The sequence below is a fragment of the Corvus brachyrhynchos genome, unplaced genomic scaffold, assembly GCF_000691975.1.
Source record: "Corvus brachyrhynchos isolate BGI_N302 unplaced genomic scaffold, ASM69197v1 scaffold61, whole genome shotgun sequence".
NCBI lineage: Eukaryota > Metazoa > Chordata > Aves > Passeriformes > Corvidae > Corvus > Corvus brachyrhynchos.
This window is the reverse complement of record NW_008236478.1, coordinates 1,406,863-1,428,110: the sequence shown is the minus strand read 5'-3', so window position 1 is coordinate 1,428,110 and position 21,248 is coordinate 1,406,863. Positions and strand designations below refer to the sequence as shown.

The 21,248-nt window shown below is 40.2% G+C and overlaps 1 protein-coding gene across 4 annotated transcripts in view; it reads right to left on the bottom strand.

Annotated features, from left to right (window-relative positions):
• The window catches only part of GBF1 (golgi brefeldin A resistant guanine nucleotide exchange factor 1), a 100,372-nt gene that overhangs the window by 36,933 nt on the left and 42,191 nt on the right, over positions 1-21,248 (bottom strand). For all 4 annotated transcript variants that reach the window (XM_017725932.1, XM_017725933.1, XM_017725934.1 and 1 more), the window contains exons 3-6: positions 7,728-7,859; positions 2,609-2,727; positions 1,879-1,987; positions 1,460-1,520 (exon numbers count right to left, since the gene is read on the bottom strand). In XM_017725932.1, coding sequence (XP_017581421.1) covers positions 1,460-1,520; positions 1,879-1,987; positions 2,609-2,727; positions 7,728-7,859 — 421 coding nt within the window. The remainder of the gene's footprint in view (positions 1-1,459; positions 1,521-1,878; positions 1,988-2,608; positions 2,728-7,727; positions 7,860-21,248) is intronic.

The window sequence follows — 21,248 nt, the reverse complement described above, 5'->3', positions numbered from 1 at the left end:
TATTACTACTAATGGCTGCTTTTCTGTATTGATCTTCCTGCCATGTAAATACCATTTATTTTCCTTCAGTGTATGTTTGCAGCAGTGGACTAATTACATTTGTTCAAAACAGGTTTCTCTGATGCTGCTAAAAACAGCTGCTGAGCCAGTGTCATCCACACCAGGACTCTTGCAGCGTACATATTATTACTACTCACGGCAATTCTTCTCTTTGAATTTGTAGAAACCCCAGTAGTTGTCCTGTGTTCTGCATCATATAAACACAATTGTGGAGGACAGCAGATATACATTTGAGCTGAATCTTTTGAGATAAGTAGTTCCCATCTCAGGATGAGGTAGACTGCTCTCACCTGTGCTACCAAATGACAACATGTACAGCTCTACAACTTCAAACACCCTGCTCTCTCTTGTTTCTTTACTACAATTCTGTCTTTACTTGATGAGGGTATAAAAGCCTTGGAGCACAGCTTTGGCTCTATCTTTTTCTGGAAAGCAAGATGGCCAAACCCCCCCTGCAGCTGCTGCCTTTGCCTTGCATCTCCATCCCAATGTCCACAGGAAAACATGGTGGTGGTGTCTCCAAGCCTTATCAAGAAGGACAGAGGAGAGGATTACACAGTAAGTAATGAAAAAGCACCAAGTAAAATTCACATATGCATTTGGAGAAAAAGTAATGTGGTCTCGCCTCTTTGAAAAGATTGATTCTGACTTTGCCCCACATTCATCCAGTGCACATGATGCAGGGCACATAGAGGAGAAAAAAAACTGAGATGCCATTGGAACTGTGTGACAGTGGGAAAAAATAGAATGCAACAGTGTTTCATAAACTGTCAGCTTCACCAAAATCCTTTTCTACTAAAAGTATATCTGTACCTGCACATTTCCTTTTCACAATACCCAGAGAAAGTCTATGAGTACTTCACTATTTGGAGAAACAGTCTTGAAGTTAATTAACTTACTTGAGTTTAAAAGAGGTAATCTTAATTACCTGAAGGGTGATGAAAAGGCAGAACATTTGTCCAAGACACACGATTTCAAGAGTTTAAAATGCTCTTTGATGTGTGAGCTCAAAGCTCTCAGCTTGAAATCAATGTGTGGCTATTCAATACCATTTCTGTTTTCTCTGCTAAAGAGAGCTATATTTTTTAGAGCACCTTTTTTTCAGTGAAGTTTGCATTCTCTGTCCTGAAACTGGTTCTCTATCCTAAAGCTCTTCATTACTTGGCTGTCCATCTCTCCTCAAAGGACACCCTAAACCAGGCAACCTTCCCTACCTCTGTCTCCCTGCAGTCTGACAGGGTCAGCCCTAGAGAAAAGTGCCAAATCCTTCATCCTTTTCCACCTCTAAATAATGACCATTTTGGATGATTTTTCTGAGGGCCCTTAAGTGGAAGTGTGGAATCTTTCTGTCCTTAGAGAGCCATCTCGGCAATGCTGAGGCAAACACAAGCAGGTTTACCTTGTGAAGAGCAGCTGCACCATGTCGACCAGAGTGTGCTCTGCAGATTTTCTCAATAACTCTGCGAAGACAAAAACAAATAACACAGGTGTCATTACTCAGTGTGATATTATCAAGAGGCTTCTTCAAGCAGACTCCCCTCCGAGTCCTGTTTACAGAGATTACGGCAAATTTATTAAAACCAGCTCCAACCCCGCGTTACTGCAAGCGGTCATGGCATCACACGGTGGCGCTGCACAGCTGGGGAAAAGAGCACTCCAAACTTGTACAGCAAATGCCCAACAAATTTTCCATGAAGTTGTAGAAAGACACAATAATATAAAGCTCAGCAACTTTCCATGGATGCATGCTCTACAACAGAACTAGTTAATGCTGAGGAAACCTGATCATTTCTTAACGGCAGATACGAACAAACCTACCACTGAGCCTCATTTCGAAGCATATGCGGAAACAGGACTGCATGATCTCACACACTGATTCATTGGTGAGGTGGGCTCCCACCGGGGTGAGCAGCAACGTCCTCAACACCTGCAAAGAACAGCACCCTTATGTACCACACGGCAATCATACTTGCATGCATTCCCAAGAGGAGGTTGGTTTCCTCAAGAAAGGCTGCCATGAGCAGAAAACCTAAGGAAGTTTCTCCTGGAGTAATTTTAAACTGAATGCTGTGCTCAAGAAGCCAATTATGAGACAAGAATGATCTCCTGACCCACTTCTAAAAGAGGCCCAATATGCTGCATACTACTCAATACTTAAATTCAGAAAATAGATATCTGCTCAGAAGTACATAGACCAAAGAGGTATACAGTCCATAGGTTTGTCTCTGTAAAGAATTTTTCTCAAAAATAAGTTTGAGCACTCCATATTCTTAATTAAGCCCCCACCCAACACAGACCATGCACAAGGTAGGATTACCAACACTACCACATTATCAAGTCCATAATTTTAAAATCATTTAAGCTTTTAACTGTTTTCATTTGGAAAAGCTTTTACCACAGGTGTATGAGCTATCTGTTTAAAAATAAAGCCTGTCACTAAGCTCTTACAGAGTCAAAACATTGCTCCCTCCTCTTCATCTCTATGTAACAGGATATGTTCCACAACAGGCAGCAACCATTATGGTAATTACCATTTCTCTCTACTTACCTGTAGGATTTTCATCAAGACAACCTCATCACTTGCATGATCTGTGCCCACAAATCGGGCGTGAGTGACAGCATCTGCCATGTTCTCCATCCCCTCCGCTGTACCCTCATGGCTGGGATCTGAATAACAGAATAAAAATATGTGCCAGGGAACAGCCATCTACAGCCTACCACCTCTGTGGGGAGACATCGACACGGAGATACTGTGTGACCTTCAGCTTCCTCAATTTATGTGACTTGCAGTGAGTTGACCCAACAAGAGCATAACTCACCTCCCACTAACAGGCTTTATAACTGGGAGCTTTCAGAAACACTTTATAAAGAGTCTACTTACATTTGCAAAAAGATATAACCTAACAAAGAAAATAATTACAATTCTGTTGTTACTGGTTCTCTATGTTTTACAAGTTAACTTCTAAGACTGTGTCCTGTTCCCTACAATATAGCACAATCAGCTGTTAAATGCATTCTGTGCCTCCTCGGGAATAAAGACAAAACAGCTCTTAAACACAGGGAACCTAAAATTTACTCTCATGAGAAGAAAATGCCAAACAGATTCCACCAAAATTGAGAAGGGAAAATTGTGTCTTGTTCTACATCCCTCCCAAGGAACAAGAGCTGGAAAGGAACAGACCAGTAGCTTTCCCCAGAGAAAACAGCAGACAGACACAATCACAGTTTAGATATCAGAGCTGCAGGCCTCCCACTTCAATCATTCATCAAGGCTCCTTCTCTTCATTTCAGTCTTTTGCAGCTACAAACAATGGTACAGTTGAGAGAATGTTTAGGATGAGATTGTTGCTAGTAACTGTATCTCGTGCTACATTACAGTGGCTTCAGAAAAGCTGCCTCTGGCTTTGATTTCATTCTCACTTAAATAATATGGCACTGGGCAAGAATCTTGATACCCTTCTACCTAAACAGTCATTAGGAAAGAAAGGAGACAACCTAAACATTGCTTAATACCTCATTAATTGGCAATGGGGCCTCTTGAACTCCAGCAAGAATGATGCTGACAGAGGAAACAAGCAAGACCTTGTATGCTTTGCACAGAAGCTTCACGGATTCCCCCTTTGACTCCAGTAATGTTCACACCCAGGAAGGGCTAAGCCCTAGGTATTAAAGAAAGCTGCCCTTATTGTGGTCCAGAGACAGCAGCCTCTACCACACTCTTATCGTGAGCAGCTGCAGGATAAGAAATTTCTCACAGTTGTATAAAACTGAAGTGGCATCAGTGTACTTCAGAATCACATAAATCTGCATAGGAACAGCACTTTGCCATTGCCATCTCTTACACATCCCTATTAAGAACAGAGCTTGCTTACTTTTGACATTGTTCATGCTCACACACACACACAGACAGAAATCTTGCATAGTTTAGAGTGAGTTCTTCTCCTGGTTTGCCAGGCGAACTTCACTGAGCTATCAAGGAGGCTGCTCTAAAACCAATCGGTCACTTTTTACCTAGTTTAGCAGCTCCGTGCAACAGGATACAAAACTCTGATACAGAGAAGCATTAGATAGGAGGCCTGGCTGTCAAAAGCAGTCCTCTGCACACCTTCAATAATGGCTTATAATCCAGTTAGAAGCTACTGCTCTTCTACCAGAGACAATAAAATCAGTCATAGGCTGGTGTCTCATGCACTCTTACTCAGGGAGGTAATAGCTTAAATCACCAATGGTGATGAAGGCTCATTCTGAATTGTCTTAATCGAATTAGGCAAAGACCAGTGCTGTGAGAATGCCAGTACCTACATTAACATTACTGCTAACCAGCCTCAATGGCCACAGTGGAAAGCAGCCCAGTGGGAATCAAGACAAAAAAGCAACTTGTTGCAGAAAATGCTCCCACATGCAGAACACACAGATTCACTTCACTGTCACCTTTTCCAGTAGATGTGAATTACTCTAGTCTTAGGGACATATTTAATTGTAGTTTGGATAAATAGTGTGTGTGAAAACAAAATGCAGGCAAGGTGTGCACATGCTTCTCTAACAGATCTGTGAGTACTGCTTTGCTGTTCTAGCCCCTACCTTCAATACCTCTTTCCCAACACACATCACGCCTGACTACTTCAGTTCTGGCTCCCTGGAACAGCACTACAAATTCAGGTCAATTTATAAAGCCTCCTGAGTTCAATTAAAAGCACAGATACTTCTACTTTGCAGAAACAAGATACAGAAAAAAATCTTTGTTCCCTTGTGAGAAAACAGTACAGAAAGATGTACCAATGCCTGCTCAGAATCACTAACAAGAAGAAGTTTGAGTGAGCACAGTACCAGTTTGAAAATTGCCATCTACAGTGCAAAGATCTAGAGACCCCATCTAGATACACACATTTCATACAGGGTGCAGTCTTACAACAGGTGGGCAAAAGAACAAACAGAAATCGGAAAATCCAGCTTCTGAACCAAAGGGAATTCAGGAAAGCCAGAAGCCTGCTCAGTAACACCTTTAATGGAACTGAAATAAATCACCATGGAGACACAAAAGGTAGAGGGGAGAAAAAGCTTTAAACTCCTTAAACAGCAAGTCCTCTCACTGGAAGCTGAGCAACAGATACGCAGTTTTCAGGAACATCAGGGAAAGCTAAGCTTAGAAATGGAGCCAGAAGCTGCTGTGGTCAGTAAAAAGAGCACATACCTTTTCTGAGGGAAATACAGAAAACCCCAATTCTGAAATTTAGCCACTAGTCTTCCTATAGCTAAGGTTTGAACTCATCCAGTAGGCTGACAGCTCACTAGCTACTGCAAAACTGCTGAGCAAGGAAGTAACTCATCTGAGGGATAAAAATCAAAGGGACTTTAGTATTGCCACAAAGTTTTCTAGTTCTTTAAAAGTTACTGTGTAATTTATCAACTAAAGCTCTTGAAGAAGAAGTACTTAGAGCAGAGGATAATCACCGTAAGGCTAACTATTCCTGCTAAAATACACACACGGTGGATATCAAGTAATTTTATCTAACTGAGCTGTGATTGCACACTACATCATTAGTGAATTTGCAATTCAAACTACTAGAGATCAGAAGTCCTAAAGTCTACTCAGGAATTACTCTTTTCTAACTGCTTTTAAAACGTACCCCTCAGCAATACTGGCCTAAAAAGGAGACAGATAACCACCTTCTGACATGTGACAGAGTAAAACAACAATGACACTGCACAAGGATTAGCCATGAAATACTTTGGAAATGGGAAAAGAAAGCCATTTTAAACAAAGATATTTATCAAAGGAGTTTGGCCCTTTCACTGCACCCTGGTTTTCAACTTAGTTTGTACAGTAAAATGCAACCACTCACAGAACAGACAAAGGTAGTGTCACTTTTTAAAAACGTGCTGGCTTCACCTGTCATTATGCAGCCCCAAAACACAAAATACATATCTGCCACACTGCAATTTCCCTACCATGGTTATGCCAGCATCCTTCTTTCTTGCTCTCTAGAGTCTGAAACAGATTTGTACACTAAGAACAGTTTTAAGCATTTCCTATGTGTAGGCAAACAGTCTTTAGACTACCTTTAGTCTCATATTACAAAAAGAAATTATAATACCAAAAAGCTTTCATTTAACAACACCACCTAGCCAGATGTTCAGTCAGCACCACTAATCCCAGCCTAACTGATATCTGGAGCAGCACAAAGGACAAGGCTGCTCTGAATGTCACCTGAAGCAACAACGAAGGTCTTAGATTACAGGTTCTGCCCCAGAAAAAAAGCCAGGCAGAGAGTCTTCCACCGTCTACTACAAAGACACCCAATCATCAACAGTTACAGGGAGGCACTCTTATTGGAGTGACCCAATTAATATTCTAAACAACAACTAGCTAGAGAAAGGCTACAAATTCTTAACCCCATTTTTTGCTGTTTCTGCCTCAAATCAAGCATTTCTCAACAGTTGCCTGTGTAGACATTTACCCAGACATGTGATATAGATCATAAAAGCCCAGAAGAAGAGTCCATCCCTCATTGTAATGCTGAAAGTCATATATTTTGCACTGTTGCTTAATCCTTCAGGGGGACATGTTTTACAGGCTTATTTTTAAAGATTTCTTTATTGTCCTAGGAACTTACGTCATTATTGCATCATTCTAGTTATATTTGGTATTATATCAAATACTACCCACTAATTGAAGTCTTCATACACTAGATTTTCATGCAACACTTTTTTCCTGCAAGTTTCTATTTTTGCTCATTTTAGTTTTGTGTCTTTCCCACAGAATTGATTTGCACTGACATAAAGCCCTTTCTTTCTCTAACCGCCTTCATGCTATCTCCAAAGAACTAAATATTTAAAACAACAGTACCAAAAATTCAAAGTGTTCCCTTACAATACAAAGGAGAAAAAGAACTGAGAAATCTGAACTCAGGGGGAAGGAAGACTGATAAAATTATTTTCTTCAAGTGAGACCACATATAAACAAACACAGATAACAGGTTTTGTAATTCACACAGGTATGATCAGAAAGTACTAACAGAACTTACAGAGAAAAATCGAGCACCACTAACAACGGGTTGACACACTGATGGCAGACAGAAAGCCAGCTAATGAGTTACAAGCCAGCTGAGCCATGTGAACTGAGCACATGCACATTATTAGTCTTTCACAGATAAGAAGGAGAATGTGCAAATTTGAAAGTTTGGGCAGCAGCAAAACTGTCTCTGCCATGACAATTGTGGAAGTGAAGAGTACTGGCACACCACTGGACAAGGTCTGGGACCAGGCAAAAAATCATCCTCACTCTAGAGCAGAAATATTAGTCCACAAAACAAAACAAATCCTACTGTGTTTCTATATGCTACAACATTGTAATCCAAACTGGTATTCTTCCCTCCCAGGCCCTTCTGCTTGGAAGGCATTAAAAAGCAGCTGGTGACCAGCACAGCCCTGCAGCAGGCCCTTTGGCCCTTTGGCTCTGTTTCCAGACATTGCTGCAGCACCATGAAAGATCAGCCAGTAAGATATTAAGAAACTGCTGATGCCAATTTTCCTAGTGTTAATGACAATTTTCTTATTTCCCCAATCTCCACATTAAGACTGCAAGCATGTATCCTGGCCAAAGGCATAGCTCACAGAGATGCATTTGGCTGGCATTTTGGTAAATCCCAGGAAGTCACATAGCCTACCTATTAGTGCATATGAGAGGAACTTATTCACAGAGGTGAGTGCCAATCCAGTTATGGGGCCTGTAGTGTCTTCAGAACGGATTACTTCCAGAAAAGGCCGAAGAAAGACATTAGGTTCAATTTCAGATAGCTCTGTAAAATAAAAATAATTTTAAAAAGACAATTAGAGTTTATTCCTTAGGATTCATTTTCTCTTTAAGAATATACAGCAAGTTTCATCTCAGAGAAAAAAAAGCCTGCACTAGGTTAGTTTCAGAAGGCTGGTGGGAAGGTCAGGGTTGTTTTTACATATATACACACACACACAAGCACGCACATAGGTATAGGCATGTATTTTAAAAGCAGTGGTTTGTAAAGTTCACTTTCTTGCGATCTTCAAAACAGCTTTCTGGAGCCTTCTAAAATCTGATTGTAGGACACTCCATAAATGCCACAGAGGCCACTATTACATAAATTTATGCTTTAACTCACTGGCAGATTCCGTTGCATTTTCCTATTACTTTTGGAATTGTGTGATCCCATGAACTATATAGACCTTGTCCCACCTTCTGCCACCCCGGAGCCTACTACAGATAAAGCCTCATGCTAATCACACGCAGAGTACAAACGTACAACCAGGTTCATTGCATCTCTTGCAGCTCTTTGCCTGAATACAAACTGCATTTCTGTAACACTAAATGTTTGCTTGGCAAAGACAGGAAAACCCCACAAGATAACCTAATTTAAAAACTCTTCTGTCGCTCTCAGAATACCTGTGGAAGCCTCTCAACCAAAGAATTAAAAAGGGCACTCTTCTCTACTTGCGGCTTTGGCTGGCAAGGATCCCCTCTAAAGCTGCAGTACAAGAAGGCAAATGCACTGAGCTATTAAGCTGGAGAAAAAACAACTAACAAGCTTCCTGAACTTTCCAAGATGATCAAGGGATGCTTTGGGATTGAAAAAGAAATACAGAAGAGAATAACCAGAACTAGGGAAATTGACCAAGAAAAATAAACAAAAAACCCTAACCAAAACAAAAACCAAACCCAACCAAATAAAACACAAGGAATCAAGATAAGAGGAGCCCTGAGGGGGATTTAGGAGAAAAAGCATTAAAAAGCAGGTGAAGGCAACCACAACATAGTAAGTACACAGGCACAGAAGAATGCATTAAAAGTAACTTGGATAATTCTGAGACTAGAAATATTTAAGTACAACACTTGGCTCAACTTGCTGAAACCTACTTTTTATTCCTAATAAAAGTTAACAAGTCTAATGGCTAATAGTGTCACAGGATCACTGGCATTTATATACTTGATAATCAAATATTGCATTTATCTCTTCTATAAGCTTCTTTGAGGCAGGGAGAAAAAAGACTGCAATTCCTGAATCCTTAGACAAGCTGCTGCTTTTCTACCTACCAACATAATTCAATTATTTTGCTGAGGGAAAAAAACCCAAACCCTTTATTCTGAGATAAGTGAAATTCTATTTTATCACAATTCCTGTTGAGAAGCCTTAAGTATCAGAGCAAAAAGTCTATCAGAAAGTATGTTAACGTAACTGTGTCAAATTATGGCAAAGGACCAAAGGAAGAAAAACAATACAGGGGCTTTTGTTTTAAAAGTAAAGAGCACAGAGAAGAACATCAAAGTGCTGTTAACTAAAGCAAAATTGCAATTAAAAGGGACTTTGGGAATCATTACGCCATCTCTTACATTTCAGCGACCAGTTCAAATAAGGCCAACTCCACTAACTTGTGAGGGGTTAAAAGGAACATGATGATTCAACCTTTTTGGCTTAAGAACAACTCCCTCAATTTGTCAGATAATATCCTGGTGTGACATTACAATTGTGTCACCTCTCAATAGCACATGGAAATGCAGCTGATCGCAAGATATTTTCACTGATGCTTATGTAAGTGTGCTTTGTAGAACACTTGTCTGGTTACAAACACTTGGACAGCAATAAATATAGTAAGACTACTAGGGATCAAAACTCAAATTCTTCTTCCCTGAAACTGATCCTTTCTACAGATCAAACCATAATCCTGCCAATTCCTCCAGTCTCCTTCAAACCACTGAGTCCCAGGATGAAAAAGCTGCCCTTGATTAGTAAGAAAAATGGGACTTCAGCAGATGTACATCCCTGCACATGTAGAATGAGACAATGAAGACACACTTGCTAGCAGAGGATGTATAGGGCACCATTAATACATTTTTTGGGACAAAAAATAGATATTTTCTTTACAAGAGTAGGGAGAGTTCCAGGTCTTTCCATTCAATTAGAATTGTTAATCTTGATGTCGTTAAAGATCAGATTCCCTTGCAGTCCAACTGAAATTTGCAACTTACATGAAGATCACAAAACAGCTTGTCATAATTAGGATTTAACTTAGGCACATATCATTGATTACACAGCAGCTTTGGCCAGTTTCCCTAATATTCAGAGATTCCAGACTTTACAGTAACAAAACACTTTACATTAAGCTCTCTGAAACTGATGGTTTATGTTGTAAAACTGTTTAGACTGGGTAGTTGGTGCTATGGTATTAAAAAAAAAAAAAATAAAAATATGCTAGACAAAGAGAGCATTTTTAGTGCAGGACTTACCCACTAAAGGGCTACTGTCTGAAAGATCTAAATGTCAGTGAAACACCAATCCCACTTCTCATTGCTTGCACTTGAGGAGTATTCAAATGAGCTCTTCTTACCAGAAGTATTTGCAGGCACTGAGGACTTACAAGGGTCACCAGCTCCCTTTTCAAGGCAGAACTTAATCTTGGTACTGGTCCTTTGCTTCAGTGGGAAGTTTGGGAGCACAGAAAAACACTCGTATTGTCGCTATTCTTGCTATACCCTGTCTTGAAACAGACTACCTTCATGGGCTGAAGAAGGTTCAGCATCTGAAAGTGGCACTAAAGCTACCCAGAAGTTTTTAACCCAGTGATGATTTTGCAAGCAAACCATTAAATCAAACATATACCCTCTTCTTTTAATTCAGTCCTGTTAAGATCAATGAAGTTAGTTCAGAAGCCCTTTCCTCTACAGGTTTTCTTAGCCTTGTACACCAAATGTGGCAGTGTCCAGAACAAACCTGCCAGCCTTTTTGGATCAATAGATACAACTGCAAGGTGCACTCCATGCCAGCTTTTCTACTACAGCTCAGGTTGGTTTGATCTAGAGCACAAAACAGTAGGACATGAATAGCACTCTCTTCACAGTACTTTGGTACGGTGGGATCAGAGTCTTTAGAGGGAATTGTTCTCCCCAAAAAACTTCACAGAAGAGACACTATAGGAACTCCTGCCACCACCTAACTGTGAAAGCAATACTGTGCTCTTCTGAAAATATCTAGGAACCTTGGAAAACGTAGGAAAATCAATCATTACTTTAATAATTCCTTGTGACAAAACAAAGGCTATATAAGGTACACACTAAATGTCTGGAGGTACATACTTGATGTTTATAACAACATTCCAAAAAAAAATTGCTCTGAATTTTCAACTCCAGTTCTTGTTCTGCCAGATTCAGGTTCAGGCATTGCAAGTGAGGTAACTGTAACCAGTGAGAGAACTGAGAACTGCCGATACAGATATTTCTCCAAGTATATTTTCTAGCAAGAGACATTTCTCAGGATGGTTCTCTGCTTAAGTAGCCCGTTTCAACTCTGGGGAAAAAAACAACCAAACAAAAAACCCACCCAAAAACTCACCAAACCTGCAAGTATGACTTCAGCCAAGGGTATGACAAGAGGAAAAACTTAGTAAGTATCCACAAAGAGAACAAAATTGCACAAGGGACTCCTTCAAGCAGCCTTCCCTCGAAATCTATTCAAACCCAGGGAAAAAATATATTAAAACATGACTTAGTCTTAAATTAAGAGCATGGTCTGCTTTGGGGACCAGCTGGAAAGCAATTCCCATTCTTTTTGTACAGGTCCATTCAATGAAATTTCAGAGAAGCAAGCAGAGACCAGGATCAGCACAACACTCAAGAGATGCTCAGCTAGCCTAAAGCAGTGCACGGAAATTGAGAAGGAGGGAAAGAATATCTTAAGTAATGTTATCAGAAAGCCAACTCTTCAGGCTGGCAATTTTAATGAGGACAGAATTCCTTTGAGACCACAGTGCTTTCCCTCATTCTTCCTATGGATTATTTGTACTTAGACACACATGTCTATAAAGATATTTAAACAACTAATTCATGTTTAAGCACCTAACTCCCATTTCAGCAATCCCATCCAGCCGTTCTGGCACTTCAGCAAACAAACTGCATCAGACCTCCAGCATCCCATTTCTCCTGAAGTACAGGAGCAGGTTCCCCTCAGAAGAGTTTTCTTATTGTTAGCACACTGTTGGCACATTCCTGATCTAAAACGCTCACATAAGCTGCTTTCTCTGGCAGTTCAACTCTTCACTCCTGAATGACTCTTATCAGGATCGGCTATGCGTTCCGAATCAGAGTAAATGAACAAGAAAAAATTGTTTATGACAAGTTATTTCAACATCATTTGTCCCGAGGACAGGCAACTGCAACCCAAACCACATGACCTGGACTCCTCTTATGCAGCAGCTGTTGGCCTTTGATGCCCAGCCTTCAGAAAGGCTGTCTCCATTGTATCCCACGCACCTCTGCAGTGCAGACGAGCTCAGACAAGAGCAATGCTTTGAGCACGCACTATTACGTTCCCTGCTTACAAACTGAGCTGTACAATGAACAGGCATTCTCTTTTCTTAAGGTGAGAAAAAGACCAAGATAACACTGCAATAGAGCAGAAAGCCAGCTTTTTGGGACTCTTGCCTTAGGGCTCAATCAGTTTATGCCACAGAAAATCAAGGTATCAGCAAGTGCTTCCTGGGTCATCCTCAAAATCACTTCCTGGCCTACCGTGATATGCAATTTATTCTCAGTTCACCCAACAAACACCAAAACGTTTTGTGTTTTCACTCAAAAGATGAGAAGTCCCTGCAGTCTGGATGAGCAAGTTAGACTGAGTAAGTTACAAGGAAAAAGGACAAAATTGTGCTTGCCTTTCAAACCCGTCTAAAAGTATGGAGTGGTCACACTTTTTGGATTTTCATAAACATTTTAACTGCTGAAATAAGTACTGGCTTAATCTCAGCCAGGTCAAAATGCAAGACTGCAGGGAAAGGAGAAATTCTTTTGAGTTAGGCCTGTGATTATCAGCTGTTTAATTTAGAGGTTAACAAATCTAGCAAAAAGAACAATACTAACTTGTTCCTCTAAAAATTTGCAGAGCTTGAATTTGCTTTACATAGAGTCCCTAGATAACAGGCACAGAACAGTATATGCGTACTGGTTCTAGGTGCCCTGGCAAAACTGCAGCTACAGCAGCTCTACAGCTGATAAACAGAAGAGGAGCATGTTTTTCACCACTCCAAAAACAAATTCTCCAGACTGACTGAACACATGCCACTCTGCACCTGAACTGAAAGACATGCCCTGACTTCTAGCTAGCAAGTCTACTCCAACTCTGACATTTAACTCCAAATCAATAATGGCCAAATAATGTTGGATAACAAGTGTAAGAAAGCTAAGCTATAGATGACCCACACTCATTTGTTCCCGAGCGTAGTTCTGCTCCACACAGCCCTCCCTGGTAGAGACAGTGTTTCAAGTGAAAAGAATCCTCTGCCATCTCTCCCCTACAAGGGGATCTTAGCTGTTGTTTTCATCTTGTTTTTCTTGCAAGTTCTAGACCAGCCCTTGCAACACAGTGCAATGCGTAGCACATTGTAGAGATTTTCTGATCTGAAAGGAGAACAGATTGCCATTTATACAGTCGGACTTAGCAGCTAGCATTATGAGAGAAAGCTCTAGCTCTCCTTCCTGAAAATAATAATGGCAATGTCCCCTAAACTTCATAAACAAGAGGTCATCAAAAGCCACCGGATATTCTCTCCGGGTTCCCCAAAATATCATTGTCTTGTCCTAATCTAAGCTCTTAATAGATAAAGAAAACAGGATTCTGCCAGCTAGGGAGAAGCTGAGGAGCCAGAAGCTTACATCCTAGCTTCCAGAACACATAAATACTGTGGGGATTGCACAACACAATATACATACTGTGGGGATGCGTGGAAGCAAGCTTTGTGCATCTCTGAAATCAATACTTCACTACAGTAAGTGATATCAAAAGCTTTGCATACAATAAAAATAAACACAGGCTGAAAACCAAGGATATTCAAACCAATGAAGGAGAAGTGTGAATTAACTGCAATCCTTTTCAAAGGATATCTGTAAAATATACTCTTCAAAGCTAATGCCCTATGAATTAAGGTGGTCATTCAGGGGCCCCAGCCCACCAAATCAAGGGGGAAACAGTGCCATTCACAGCCACACATGAATGCAAAGCTGGAATTACAAATGCAGTTTGACAAGGGGAACCCAGAGCTGTCAAGCCTGTTCTGTTTGCCTAATTTCATTACAATGGCACAAATGCTTTCATTTGTCACACTCCAGCTTCATGTGTTTATCTCCCTTTCATTAAACATGACTTTAACAAATTATTGTTCCATAGTGCCAAGATCTCAAGCACCCTTCAGAACTGAGATTTTTATTTTGGGGAAGCATGACAGAATGCATACTGAGCATTTGACTCTTCACATCCTTTGGTTAGGGCAGCATAAACTCAACTAAAATACTGTCTTCTACAGAATTAGTTACATCTACCAATGAAGCAGAAGCAGTGACAATGCCACCAGTGTGAGCCATTAGTTATCAGGAGTTTCATCTGATGCTATGCTTCAAATTCAGCTGTTCTGACTGACCATTAAAAATTCCTGGGCATTTTTTCATAAGCAGGTATTTGCTGAAGTATCTTCAGCCAAAACTATGCTGCAAACTCCAGCTGTGCCTCCACTGTTACTTTAAGTACTTTTCACCCAGCTGTAGTATTCTGTTCTAGAGTGGTATTACAAGAAGCAGAAGATACTCACTTCATTCACAAGGAAAGCAAATGCCATCAACAAAGGTATGGAGCTACACAGGAGGCAAACTTCCATGGTTTTTATTTGGATGGACTTAAAAGTACAGACATGGCTACTTGCTCCACCTTGAATTTTTAACATCAGTCATGAAGACTGCTGAGTGTCTGGATATGAGGTTATTTCAAAAGTTGAAGTTGTTTAATTCTGTCTTTATTTCTTAGCACTGAGGAGACAGTAGGGATGGGCATAATCGCATCTTGACAAACTTTTTTCTGAGCTATGGTTGACATGTACTGGTCAGAGGTTATAACCAAAAGACTCTGCTTCAAAATAAGAACAGCTCTTGAAGTGAACTGAGGGGTAATTTAGCACAGTAAGGTTGAAGGTCACCAGGAGTAGACCTGGCTACAAATCCCAGACTATTTCCTCTCATCCTGTGACCTGAACATTTCTGAAAGGACATGACTAGGCATGATGAAAGGCAAAAAATCAAGTAACTATACAGTAAAAGCCTCCTATCTGCAAGCTGGTCTCTCATGAGTGTCTTTTGCCAGTGTGAAGAGTAATAAGGGTAATTTCAATGCTAACCCATCCTTGTTTTCATGAAACCCTTCCTCCTACATCACAGTAGAGGAAGCATTAGAGCACCACTTGATTTTGCTAGCACATTCCACAGTAAGAGTATTTACATATGATAGAAATAAGCAAATTCAGAACTGCTTAAATAGTTTTTTGATCTCCCTTACAGGAAGGTTGGTTGCTCTGAGAGAAGGGAGATGGGGCAATACAGCTGATCTAAGCCTCTGACAGGTTTTGGAATATACCATTAGTTTTGGGGCTTTTACACACAGAAACAAGCTCTAAACTGTTAATGCCACTTGTAATGGCTCTTAATTCTACTCCAAAAAACTGAACTCCCCAATGACTCTACAAAAACTGATTTGAGATTTTACCTGTTTTTGAAGCATTTTTCTCCCACGGGTGGAAGTTACTTAGCCTGAAGCTCTGAACAGCTTCCAGGGCAGAAAAAAAATCACCTTTCCCATACAGCTGCAAGGACAAAGTTCTTCCGCTTACAAGTTTCACAGGTAATTGAAACTTAGCATCCACTCTTAAAAACTCCAACAAAACCATCCCATTAAAAACAGGCAAGTAAAATGCAGGCACACATCACCTTTTGTCTCTGTTCAGAACCAGATAAAACTGTTTCCTAAGGTTCTTGCAGAAAATCACCATGCATATGACAACAGCCAGTTCTTGTGATGAACCTGCACTGGGTGTGAAGTTCAGAACCCACAGGCACTCCTCCAATGACATTCAACTCTAAATGAAATTACTAAACCAAAATAAACCAAATCAAAAAGTAGCCATCCCGTGACAAATTCATCTGTCCTTGACCAAATGCTGATAGTTATTGATCTTGCTGCAGTTGTGAATTAGAGCCAGGTTTCCCAAGGTTCCCTCCTAATACGAGGAAGAGAGCGTGGCCACTCTAACAAGATGGACTAGGCTAAATGAAACCTGTGGGGAATTGCACACTGCCAAGTCCAGAGGATGGACTTAGCTGTTATCTTACTGACAGCACAAGTTTGATGTATGTCAAGTTTAAGCACTCTTTTTCCTCTCTAAAAGAAATTGGCACATGTTGAAGAAAGAGCAATTAGATTTTGACACTCTACAGAACCCTATTCAGCCACTGGACTTGCTTCACTATGATATTTTACACATCTTGCACAGTACCAGGCCCAAGCTAAGTAGGCAATTTAAAAGCCCAGGAGAAATTAAAACTCCTTCCCCGGTATTTTAAAGCACAGTAATTCTCCACAGCTTTGTGTGCCTACCACGCTATGAATAGAGCTCTCATTGCAAATTCACCATGTTGTGAAAAGGAAAGCTTCACTATTTCTAGGAGGCTAGAGGAAAAGATTACCGTTTTATCATCAATTAGCTGTCTGGATGTTATTCCATTCTGTTTACCCTTTCCTCAAGGGAAGCCCATGAGTGCCAAGGGGAAAAATTAAAAGGAAATTGAAGAACAACAAATCCCAAACAAGCCAAGACATTTCTTGTGATGACAGGGAATCAAAAATGCATCAGTGAGACAGACAAAATCCAAAGAATGAAATGAAGAAAAGCCTGATGACACAAGAGGAAAGAATCTTTTAATGACAAAAATCTCTCAAAGGTTTAATGTACCTTGCTGTTACGATTTACACAAATTCTTCTATTCAACCTGAACTAATCTAGGAGACATTGTGCTTTGCCATATTATCAGAAAGTAAAATTCCCAGGTGCTAATGGCAAAATATGATGGCCGAGAGCTCAAGAACCCACACACCAGGTTACCACAGATCAAAATGGGAGACTTGAGGAGAGCAGGGTGCAAAACATCATGGGGATATTAGTTTCAAACCCAGAGAAGTAGAACACAAGCAAAAGGAAGAAGAGCCCAGCCTGCTGGCAGCCAACCCAACCATTATCTTAAGACATTCCAATAGTAGAAACATTAAGCAACTTTCTTTTTCCCCCACAGCAATAATTGAAGCAAACAGTAATCCATGCACACACACACACCCAAAATTTAATGCTGCCTTCATTAAAAGGCAGCTCAATTCCTAGAATGATGACAACAAGTGAGCATTATGTTCTTGCAAATGGACCAGGGAAAAAAATTAATTTCTGCATACTGCAATGTGCTAGAGCAATCCACTGATACAAGGTCCTGATGATACATGAAAAGAAGCAGAATTCCGAGTTTTAACACTTCCGCTTTTTTTTTCTTTGTTACAGTCTTTGCATCTGAAGAGATCTGTGAATGCTATTCAACTTCAGTGATCACTGAGCAGGATGTATCTTAAGACAGGCATCATGGAAACAATATTATATCAGTCCCCAACTCCATTAAATACATTTTTTCCATGCTCTGAAATCACGTTATCAGCTATAAAACAATAAAATGTCTGTGAAGAATCAAAATGGCCTAAAATCTATGTGAAGAAATAGAATACTGGTTACAGTCACTAAGAAAGTGTCAAATGGATCTATTTTAGTCTATTACTAATGGTTTTGATCTAGTACATGCCCACGACAGAAGAAAGCACTTCTGAGTGGTTCAGAAGTTCAGCTGAGTGATCCTGATAAAGGCCATCACTGACTACATGCTGCCCAGCAAGACTGATGTGAAAGCAACACTTCAGCTCGCTCAGACAAACACATCTGTTTGTTCAAGCCAGCCCCCAGTTCACACACTTAGGTAGGCTTCTTCAATCCCTCTCATCTTCCCTTGGGCACAACACAGCCTCGCTCTCCAACTGGAATACACAACACACACTGAACAGGTCAGCGGACACAACTCTGCTTCAACCTCTCACCTCTAGCATTTCTGCTGCCATGACCTCTGGGGTAGAACCATTATACTTCAACAGCACTTATTCTCAAGACTTGGTAAAAAGCCAAAGACAGAAGAATTTCCTTTTCATTTTCAAGCCTAGATCTACAGAATTTGCTCTGACAGGATGTAAGCACATATACAAATAAACTGACCATCAAGTGGTAACAAGGTCCTTGATCACATACAGGCAAATCAGTGTGCTCAGCCTCTGCCACTCATCTCCCCTTCATGCTCTTGGGCAAGTCACTTCATCTCTGCTTCAACTCCTCATATGAAAAGAGAACATATTTGGCCTTAAGTGCTGTGCTATTAGATTACCTAGAAATATTATCCAAAAAAGCAGCTCCAAAAAGCAATAATAGCAATCCAACAATGCCCTTTCTTCCCAAAATCAAAAGTTAATGAAGACTCTTGGTCAAAACAGCTATTTTACAAGTTGATATTTAAGTTAGGGAAATATGACAAGCACTGTATAACACAAGTTAAAATCAAAATGATCTTTACAGTTTAGCACATAGAAAAACAGCAGCTGAGCTTGTGAAATATCAAGGAAATTTACAGGGACAAACTGGAGAAAAAACTTGGCAGTGCTTGGCCACTCACTTTTGGGGTGTCAGTGTTAAGAAACTTGATTTTAAAAAAAAAGCTACCTAATTTTCGGAAGAACTAAGGAATGAGGGGAAGAAAATATACATCTTTTTTCTAAAGAGTAGTTAAACTGCTAGTAAATTCTCACGACCTTGTCAGAATGAAACCACTTGACACACAACAGCATTTTCAGCTTTGAGACCAGTGCTTAAAACCAGAAAGTGACTCTAGGTAACAGAAGGATTTCGAGGGCCCTTCCAAAAACTTGGGATGAAATCCCAAAGCCCTGAGAGAGCAAGGCGAGCACCTGTTTTCCTGAACAGACGATTTTTTTATGCTGCATACTTTACACAGAAGCTGCATTATTCTGGAGAAGCAGCATTCCAGCCAAAAGTGCACAGTTAATGTTTTTTGCAGCCCCCAGCTTCCAGTGATGGATGACCATTTTATAATGAAATAGTTTATGCTCAATCAACTTACAAATAACGGATGTTTTATCACACTGAATTAAAAAGAATGTTTTTAACAAAAAAAAAAAGAGGAAAAAAAAAGAAGGAAGCAACAGGAGAGGATCAGTGATGAGCAGAGGCAAAAGTTGTTCCTATTAAGGGTGGGTAAAAACATCCAGATGATGGTTCACTTTAACTCTTTCACTGCTTCCAATAACACACGGAAATGATGCACAAAGTACTATTTGCCCTGAAAACACCTACATGTAAGTTCTGTTCCAGACCATTGAGACATGAGACTTTTCAGCTTCTACAAAAATCATTTGATTGCATAACATCTCAATTAGTTTTCTAAAAACCTAGGGCTAATACGTAAGCACTGTCTGAAAATAAACCTTTCAAAATACTCTAATCTCTGATGCCCATTCAGCATTACCAAAATCATTCCTCAGACAACTAATCAGCTGTGAGGCTTTCTCCTCCTGCACTTCCACCTGTCAATGCTGAGCAATAACCAGAGAAGTAAATGCCTTGTACTCAAAAGTCTACTGAGATTTCTAGGTCAAGTTTTGGAACCAAACATCCAAATTCAACTGATAATCACGACTCAGTGTTACACTGTTATACCACAACTGTTACTGTTGTTACACACTACAAGTCAAGAAACCCCAGAGCTTGCAGGGCCATAATTGAATCAACACAAGTCCTTCAAAATGCCAGAAGCAGAAGCATTCCTTGTCCCTTTTCTCCCAAATAGTGTATGAAAAAGTCTCCAGCCAGTCCAAACATGCCAAATCACATGAGAATGGAAAGATAACCTTACAATCTTAGGAAAAACATCTCTTCTAATAGGAATAAAGTAATGCAAGAGTGCAGAATAGTATAAGATGCAGTGATGAAGCTACATGGGGAATGCCAATTAGGTATTGTGAAAGATATTTTCTAAAGAAGGGTGGTCAAACACCAGTACAGTTTGTTGAGAGAAGCTGTAGAAGCTCTGTCCCTGGAAACAGTCAGAATTCAGCATGCTTTAACCCTGTACACAATCTCACTTCCAAGTAGGTCCTGCATTCAGCTGAGTATCTGAACTCCAAGGGTCTCTTCCTACTTAAATTATTCAAATTCTGACTTTTGCTTAAAAGGAACAGAAAAACCCCTCTGTTATGTACATGTAGGCACTCTAACTCCACTGAGTGAAGAGAATTTCCCCTCCCAGATTTTCTATTGATTAGTAACAGCAATCAATAAATACCAAGCAGAACCTCACTCCAGAACTAGACCGAGAAAACATTCTTGATTTTCTATATCAGTTTTCTAAACAGAAGCTGCAGACTCAGGCTGTAACTGAACTGGAAAAGAACAAACCAAACCAAAACACAAACAAAAAAATCCCAAGCAAAACCCTCCACAGTTTACCAAATTTGGAAACTTTAAGAAAACTAGCAGAAATAGAGCATGTTGTTCCTGTGGTCTCTTAAAAAGATATTACATCTGCTGCAGACAATAATGCCAACAAACAAACAGCACCTTGGCCCAGAGTCATAACTTCAGATCTAAAACAAGTCACACTGCAACAACCTGACGCTCCACTACATTCAGATTTAATTTATGGAGCTTTCACACTACTATTTGAAGAAATGCAAATATTAATCAGTCCAAGATTTCAGTCACAAAATCAATTCTTCTCCCTTCCCCATTCCTCAGCTGAAGGCTGGCACTCAGTGAACCAGACCAAAGGGAGAATAGAGTTTCCAGCACCTGCTTCAGCTTTTAAGTTTCCCATTGAAACTGCTGTGATCTGGCAGTAGGCAGTCTGGAGATGTCATTTTGCTGCTCTGTGAACGACTGAATCTCAGTACAAAAAGAATCCAAATAGAGAAATGAGTGAAAAGAGCAGCAGTGGACAAAGGAAGCCACAACACAACTTAATACGGCCAACGAGAAAGAGCAGCTGAAGACAGTGTTCTACAAAGCACCAAGTCCCCTACAACCCAGTACCTTATTCCCCCTCTGTCTGCCTCCTGATGGTCACCGTGGGCAATGCTGAGCAGGCATTACTTTCCACACTTGTGACAAAGCTCTTTCAAAGAATGGTAAAATATGACTCACCACTGACATACGATTTGGAATCGCTTTATTACTAGACATTACAGACCATGGTTGTT